The 8,349-nt window shown below is 31.2% G+C and overlaps 2 protein-coding genes across 4 annotated transcripts; one reads left to right on the top strand and one right to left on the bottom strand.

Annotated features, from left to right (window-relative positions):
- Positions 1-1,210: 1,210 nt before the first annotated feature.
- LOC149900434 (uridine diphosphate glucose pyrophosphatase NUDT14-like) lies at positions 1,211-6,442 on the bottom strand. 3 transcript variants are annotated; one of them, XM_090112801.1, is made up of 5 exons: positions 6,310-6,442; positions 3,967-4,170; positions 3,468-3,678; positions 2,783-2,859; positions 1,211-2,283 (listed from the first exon to the last, which is right to left on the bottom strand). In XM_090112801.1, the coding sequence occupies exons 2-5, from the start codon at positions 4,154-4,156 to the stop codon at positions 2,126-2,128; spliced, it is 636 nt and encodes a 211-aa protein (XP_089968927.1). In that variant the 5' UTR covers positions 4,157-4,170; positions 6,310-6,442; the 3' UTR covers positions 1,211-2,125. The 3 variants fall into 3 exon arrangements, with proteins under 3 accessions (XP_089968927.1, XP_089968925.1, XP_089968926.1); XM_090112799.1 differs by lacking the exon at positions 6,310-6,442 and adding an exon at positions 4,289-4,420; XM_090112800.1 differs by lacking the exon at positions 6,310-6,442 and adding an exon at positions 4,289-4,420 and having other exon boundaries at positions 3,967-4,165.
- Positions 6,108-7,875, top strand: barc (RRM1_TatSF1_like and RRM2_TatSF1_like domain-containing protein barc). Its single transcript, XM_090112798.1, has one exon. It carries the CDS (start codon positions 6,260-6,262, stop codon positions 7,835-7,837), a length of 1,578 nt encoding a protein of 525 aa, XP_089968924.1. The 5' UTR covers positions 6,108-6,259; the 3' UTR covers positions 7,838-7,875.
- The last annotated feature ends 474 nt before the right edge of the window (positions 7,876-8,349 follow it).

The raw sequence follows: 8,349 nt of genomic DNA, 5'->3' as shown, positions 1-8,349 counted from the left end.
AACCCGACCACGAAAATATATCTCAACTAAATAGCACTATTAATAAGTAATATAGGATTTAAAAAAAACACATTTACATTATACATGCATTTGTGAAATAATATCATGAAATATGTTAAATATTGAATTACATTACTAAGCAAAATTAGTCAAAATTGCATCTACGTCTGGAAAAATAAGCACTACAGGATAAAACCAAAACTGAAAATAATTACACAAAATGCTTGGCAAAGCCCTCGTAAATGTTTTTAATATAATTGTTTATGAAAAAAATCATAATAGGTACTACCATGTCAAGTAGCAATCGTAAAAGTGTGAAAACTAGAGGTAACTTCGTTAGTATTTTTTTTTTCGAGTCAATTTTAATATTTTATGTCTTTGATTATTGAATGAATGAATGTATTTTCCTGTTATTGAAGGTGCAGTAGACCATGTTGTATTCATTTGTACGCTATGTAAAATAATATAGACTGTATCCTTTGTTGGAAAATCATAAATATAAATAAATGATCGAACAGAATCCTCGAAAATATCATCTAGTTTGATATATATTTTATTTTTATATTACACGTATCATAGATAAAAGAAGATTGGTAATTTTGCTTTATGCCCACTCTTAAATTCTAGCTACTTATTTGAAAGTATACCTATTACATTCATGAAAGATAGAACGGTCTGGTGTGAATCAACTGTAACTTTTATTGTTCTCATATAGACCATTTTTTTACACGATAAAATTTGAACTTTTTGCATATTGTAAATACATAAATAAGATTTTCGTTGGATGCCATCTGCATGTAAGGTTGCTTTTCCATCCGAGATGTCCTATGCAGCTATGCTGCGAAAATGTAATAGATATGCTGTAAGATTATGACCGTTTCCAATAGTAAGATGTGCTATGAAGATGCGCTGCCGAAAAGTAGCTGCGCGCGGAAGATGCGCAGCTCGAACTATGTGATGCATAATAATAATATGTCGCAGTCATCTGGTTAAATCTGCTATTTGATCCAAGAAGCTTTTGATCAAATGAGTTATGAGTAGCGCATTCATTGAATGACGGCATTTAATATCGACATTCAACAGATGGCGCTGCTCAATATTGCTCTAATTTATCTGTGTTTTGTATTCTAAAATGTTGTATCTTTTGTTTGTATTATGAAATAGAAATAAAGGAAGACATGCAATAGGAAAAGAAAAATAATACAAAATGTTATCCAATACAATCCCTTTTATTTATTTTCATCACAGTTTATGCTTCATGTAAAATAACATTTACCTTTGCTATACAACATAATCGACACCACATTTAAGTTTATATTTATATAAATAACACACAAACAGTTAATTTATTTAATTAAAATATCCAAAACGCTTCCAAATCTTACTTTGTCTTGCACTCTGAGCAAAATAGTCCATAGCTCCTGTGTGGTAAAGATTTAGATTATTACAACTTTAATGATTTAAAAGGTGGCTCATTCAAGGAATAATATTGTTGAGACCCAAATAAAAATGTAAAGATCAATTTTTAAAATATACATAATCATAGCATACTATAAAAAGTGGAAAAATAATAGTCTATCTACTATACAATCTAAACAATGAATACAAAATACATACAATTTTTCTTTAAAACCATTTAAATGATTTATATTATACTGATGAAATAATAAACACATGATTGATTGTGCTGATACATAATATTAAATTTTCGATAACAATATTCTAAAATGTACTTGTCAAATATTTCAATTTAGATTAATAACTAATGAACTGCCTCAATATAAAATCTATTATAAACATATATATCAATACAAACTCATGTGAATGAGCAAAAATTGAAATACAGACCATAATTATCATCATCTAAGCAAAGTAACTAAAACATAGACAAAAAGGCGATATTTTTTATATCAAATATTATTGCTAAATAGTTAAAATTCGTAACATTAACATTTCTTGACCTTGCATTAGCACAAAATATACAATACAATTGATAAATAGTACAGAAAATTATTCAACATATTACATGGTTCTACTATAATCTGATCACTTAACAACTCAGGTTATTATACTCAAACATCACCAAATAACCATTCTCTACATATTAGATACTCCATAAATGTATTTACTTAGCGAAACTCGGTGCTTTATAATGCAAGAACCACATGAGTGCAAACAAGCAGCTCGGTGGGCTGGATATTGGTCCGGGAGACGTCACCATTTCTTCTATTTCCGGTATTGTTTTTTCAATCACTTCTATTATTTCGTCGTCTACTCCGCCACCTGAAAAAATTATAATTTATATATATAAAAATGAATCGCAAAATGTGTTGGTAAGCGCATAACTCGAGAACGGCTGAACCGATTTCGATAATTCTTTTTTTATTATATTCCTTGAAGTACGAGGATGGTTTTTATGTAGAGAAAACGTAAATATGTACCACGGGCGAAGCCGGGGCGGACCGCTAGTTTAAAAATAAAATCCAAATATTTCGAGACTGTATTTATTCTATTACCCCGGCTTCGCCCGTGCTACATATTTACGTTTTCTCTGCATAAGAACCATCCTCGTACTTCAAGGAATATAATAAAAAAAGAATTATCGAAATCGGTCCACCCGTTCACGCGTGATGCCGTGACCAACGAAAACGGGTTTCATTTTTATATACATACTTAGTCTGAGAGAAATTTATTCAAACACAAACTAAAAATTTACTAAAGAGAATCTCAGTAAAGTCAGACAACTTTTTAATTTATAATAATTATATTTAGTAAGAATTACCTTGCTCTGTCTTCATGTCATCAGTAACTTCACAATAGAAGAATGTTTGTAAGGAACCCTGAACACCTACACCAGATCTGTAAATAAAATAATTATATTTTGAAAAAAAAAACAGTATGACCATTTTTTTCTATTCTTAAAAAAAATATAAGTGTTGCTATAAATTTAAATTTAAAATTTATACATAATTACCATTAAATTAAATTAGCTGACCTTGCAATTAAAACAAATACATAGTTAAAATATCTAATAAAATTCAGATAACACTATCTTGTGGAAACCACTATATTGTCACATTATGTATGTGTGTTGATTGTGCGATAACAATTGTATTGCGTTGCATAACAAATAACAATGATTTTTATTGCCTTTCTTATAATTTTTGTCAACTCATATTAACTGGACTATTAACCTCCTCTCTCACATGTCTTACTCATATGGAGCCAATGTTGATGCCAAATTTTTGTGACATATTTATAACTAAGATGTTAATCTTCTATCTATTCCATTACAACAAATAATGCTTGAATATCTAACAATGGTTACACAAGAAATAAAGAGCCAACAGCCTCAAATAAAAAAAATATTGACAGAACAGTTTTTGGTAATAAACTGACTACCAAATGAGGTATAAACCTGTTTGAAATAAAATCCTTCCACTGCAAGGGTTATTTTAAGAACTCACCTATAAGAGATAATTTTATGTAATTTATCTAAAGGCACATCATAACCACACTCCTCTAGCACCTCCTCCTTAGCAATCTGTTCAACTGGCTTATTCTTGTCTATGATTCCTGCGCACATCTCCAGAGCAATGCCCAAGGATGCTGGATACTTTTTGGTGTCTATTACTTTTGATTTCCGATCATCTGGGTGAATGCTGTTGTAATATATCGCTGAAAAAGTAATGAGAGTGGGATAGTCTTCACTTGAAACTTACACACTAGATCATTTTAAGGTTTCTAAAGTCAACCCCATTTTAACAGGATTTTTCTTTGTTTGTCATGATATCTCCTCACGGTCTACTTGAATTGAAAATTAAACTCATTAATTATTTTTCTCCCAGTCCTGTCCAGAGGAATGGCATCAAGACTATTTAAAATAGTCAACAGAGCATTAAATACCTATAAAGTTTAATTTAAAAATTATTCTCTAGTGAAACATGGCCTTCAATTGAATGTTACCTGGTCGGAACTGCTTAACGAAGATCATAACCTTCCTAGTTATGTTAAAAACTACGATAGCAACGCTATCGTGAACCTCAAGCAGGTCCCAATTTTTTTCCTTCCCGTTTTGTGTGTAATTTAACCTAAATGGTTTTACGTATATAGATTCCGGAAGCGGGGAAATGTACACGTCCTTGACATCTTCCATTGTTGATAACTAACCTGCTTAGAACATTTAATTAGGTATTAGATAATGATAACTTCGGCTCATAAATTTAATGTAAATAATAAATGAAATCAAAAATGACATATAAAAGTATTATGTACAGCTTGTAACTACCTGTATAATTTATGTAATGAACTTAATATTTATCAAATTTTCATATAATTTAAATATGTATTGCTTTGTGAGGCGAATGTTGGTTACAAATTGTTCAGAAAGAATTTTGTTGAGTTTTCACTTTGGTTTTCACTTTTCATGTCGAAAAATCAGTCATTGTCAAGTGTCAAACGCAATCACCATAGATTATACCAAAGAGTATAATGTATAATTATACACATATACGTGAGCATATACGCATTATATACAGATATAAGGCCGCGTATCCATCTGCAAGAAAACTTCCGCAAGAAATGTCCGACAGTCAGTCTGACAGTAGCTTGCAAGTCTACTTGCAGGTGGAAACGCGGAATAGGCATGACGACAGTATCAATAAATTATCGTATTAGTGTTTTTAAGGGAAAATGTATGATAAATAAATTAAATATAGTGACGTAGAAATCTTAAAAACATTAAGATTAATGAGATTATCAATAAAATAAAACATTGAAATTCTGCAGTTCGCCATTTTGACTAAAACATGAGTGACGTCACGCTTAAGTAAATAACTCACGTCAGATGTGTTTTGTTGCTATGAATATTTTGAGAATACGCATTTTTATTTATTTTCTATTGTTTCACGTATGCTTTATCGACTCCGAACAGAAATATAATTGCGAATTCACGAATACATGGTTCGGGGTTCTCCGCGCCAACTTTAAACAATCACTTCTTATTATTTCCTCGCTTGAAATAATTACTAACACATTTTTGAGCATTATTTTTTGTGGATTCACACTGCAATACTGCACACCACTTATAAACTTTGAAATTCGTTTCTATAACACCATATTAAATAAATATTTTGCACGCCTCATAAGCGAAGCGTTGAGGTGGGTACTACTGTCACTTCGCGCAAAACATCTGATTTTTCAAACTTAAAATGTCTTTATGTATCATACATTGCACTTGTAAGATAATACATACACACACATATTAAGAAAAAACACTATTTTTAACATTCATGATATTTTTGATGTCATTATTGTTATTTAAACTAGTTAAAAAACAGTTTAAAAAAGTTCTGTCTTGGACGTCCGTGTGTCTGTATGTGCGGAGGATTTTCTTGTTAACACGATAGCGACCGAAATACTTTACTAATCGAGTCTTTTTTTTCTCTTACGCTTGAGTATGCTCAGGAATATGCCTTTCATTTTTCAGGGTCTGATTCGATGTGGTTTAATTGTTATTAAATAAACAAAAATAATAATTAATAAAAAATAATTATTAAAAAAAAATTATGAGGCGTGCACTTTTGGATTTTCTAAACTATTTTTAATTTTCTTCGCAATGCGTACAAATAATTACGTATTTACTAAAGAGTGACGTCACGCCTACGCCATGAAACCTGCGAGCTGTTTTGGCACAGTTCATAAATATTTTTTGAAAAATGGCTTTTATCTTCGTTAAATTTAAGTATATTACCGAAATATAGGGCTTTTCTTGTATAATAAACGTATACACACATTATGGAAGAGGATTTCAAAATCTTTCGTCATGCCTATTAGACTTGCAAGCTGCTGTCAGACAGACTGTCGGACATATTTCTTGCGGAAGTTTACTTGCAGATGGAAATGCGGCCTTATGTTGGAAAAATTACAAACTTTAAAAATACATATTTCTATTGATTTCGTGTATTTGTAATTGTATAATTTATATTGTAATTTTTAATTCAAGCGCCCTTTTTACATAATATTATATGTATATCGTATATTATTAAAGATACACGTCAATGTGACAATTTTTTATGAAGTGACGGCAGACGCCAATCCTGAATTCAATTCTTATTTGTCAATTTTACTCAAGGTCAAGTAAATATGAAATGAAGCTGTTTCTATAAGAAATTTAATATTATTTTGTTAGAATTATTAAATAATTATGACTATCATGAGCTTATTTATTAAACTTTTGTAATCATTGTTCTTAATAATTATGGCAAAACATGATAAAAGTCAAAAAACAGGATTTGTTATTAAGCTTACCTCCGAAACAGTACAGAAATTGTCCGAAGAAGAACAAAAGGCAAAAGTCGAATCTGCATCCACGAATACCAGCAAGTCCAGTGAGTCAGAATCCACAAAATCGAAAAATAAAGATGAACTTAAGGTCGATAACTCGCTGTCAACAAAAGAGGTTATAAAAGATAATGATGATAAAAATAACCAAAAAGAATACAGTAATAACACAAGCAAGCCACCAAGTAAAGTGCCTGACCAGGAAACTAAAGAAGTCAGTAAAGACAATGAGTCTTGGGGTGACTATGCTCCATATGTAACATATGAAGGCGAAGAAGCCATTTATACAGATCCTTCTACACAACACAAATACACCTGGAACAAAACAACAAACTCTTGGGACCCGCAGGCAGGGAGTGAAGTTCCAGGTCGGGTCTATAGTTATGAAAATGATTTACATGTTTACACTGATCCAGATGGATCAAAGTCCTTCTGGGATGAAGACAAGAAAGCCTGGTTACCAAAAGTAGATGATGACTTCTTAGCATTTTATCAAATGTCATATGGTTTCATTGATAATACTAAAAAGGAGGAAACTGTAGATAAAAAGAAACCTGAAAAGAAACAAGATGCAGCTGCAGCTGCACAAAAGAGGAAAAATGAACCACAGTGGTTTGAACCATCTGAAGATAAAAACACAAAAGTATATGTATCAAATTTACCTTTAGACATGACTGAAGAAGAATTTGTTGACCACATGCAGAAGTGTGGGCTCGTTGAACGAGACCCGAGCACACAGAAAATGAAAGTCAAACTGTATATGGATAAAGAACAAAATTGCTTCAAAGGGGATGCTCTATGTACATATATTAAAGTTGAATCAGTTGACTTAGCATTAAAATTACTTGATGGCAGTGATTTTAAAGGAAACAAGATTAAAGTGGAAAAAGCACATTTTCAATTGAAAGGTGAGTATAATCCAGCTTTAAAACCGAAAAAGAAGAAAAAGAAAGAACTCGAAAAGATAAAGAAAATGCAGCAAAAGCTGTTTGATTGGCGACCAGAAAAGTTTATTGGTGAGAGATCAAAACATGAGAGGGTTGTTATCGTTAAGAACTTGTTCCATCCAACAGATTTTGATAAGGAAGTTCAATTGATATTGGATTATCAACAAGATCTCAGGGAGGAGTGTGCGAAATGCGGTGATGTCCGGAAAGTAGTGATCTTTGATCGGCATCCTGAAGGTGTGGCACAGATCACCATGAAAGAACCAGAACAAGCAGATGCTGTTATCCAATTGATCAATGGAAGATGGTTTGGCAAGAGGCAGATAACTGCTGAAATATGGGATGGTAGAACAAAATACAGGATTGCTGAAACTGATGCAGATATCAGTAAGAGAATAGATAAGTGGGATAAATTCCTGGAAGATCATGAGGGTAAGGAGAAGAAAGAAAACTCCGAGGAAACAAAAGTTGAAGATGTGGAAATGAAAGAAAAGAGTAATACAAGTCCTGAACTGGAAACAAAAGTACAAGAAAGTATTGTAAAGTAATCTTGTGTTATGTTAAGAATAAAAGTTTTAAGCATTTTTATAGTTGCAATTTCATTTACTTTTCTTACCTATTCTTGTTTGCTTTTTAATTTGATTTATAAGAGGTGAACATGTAGAATTTGTCTTTATAACTTGTTATTTTAATTCCAATAACATTACACAAAACATTAACTTTTATTTTAACTTTCAAGAGCTATTTTCTCGTCTGGTTCCACCTGGGTAGTCGGCAATCGCTTTTTTCTAATTTTTTTTCAAATTTTAATCCTAAATCGAAGCACAGAGACAAATCTGATAATTGAAAATTAATAAGAGGTTTATCTAAGAACTAAACCAACTTTACAAATTTACTATTAAAAGCGTTTATTAAAATTATTCCCAGACAAGATAACCGCTTCCATGTCAGTTTTAAAAGTGGTTTTAAAGTTTAAATTTTATAAAAATTACAAAACATAACAAATTCCTCAGATTCCATTGCATGGCAATAAAAAAGATAAAAGATTTAGAACCATAAA

Source organism: Colias eurytheme, chromosome 18 (assembly GCF_061535395.1).
Source record: "Colias eurytheme isolate Ceu_HAF_F1 chromosome 18, ilColEury1 Martin Lab GWU primary, whole genome shotgun sequence".
NCBI classification, from domain to species: domain Eukaryota; kingdom Metazoa; phylum Arthropoda; class Insecta; order Lepidoptera; family Pieridae; genus Colias; species Colias eurytheme.
This window is presented reverse-complemented; position numbering and strand designations above follow the sequence as displayed.

Coding starts and splice junctions, on each gene's coding strand:
- barc (XM_090112798.1), top strand. CDS start 6,260: ATGGCAAAACATGATAAAAGTCAAAAAACAGGATTTGTTATTAAGCTT.
- LOC149900434 (XM_090112801.1), bottom strand. CDS start 4,156: ATGGAAGATGTCAAGGACGTGTACATTTCCCCGCTTCCGGAATCTATA. Junction 3,679..3,966: donor CGTTAAGCAGTTCCGACCAG/GTAACATTCAAT, acceptor TTACTTTTTCAG/CGATATATTACAACAGCATT. Junction 2,284..2,782: donor TGACATGAAGACAGAGCAAG/GTAATTCTTACT, acceptor TAATTTTTTCAG/GTGGCGGAGTAGACGACGAA.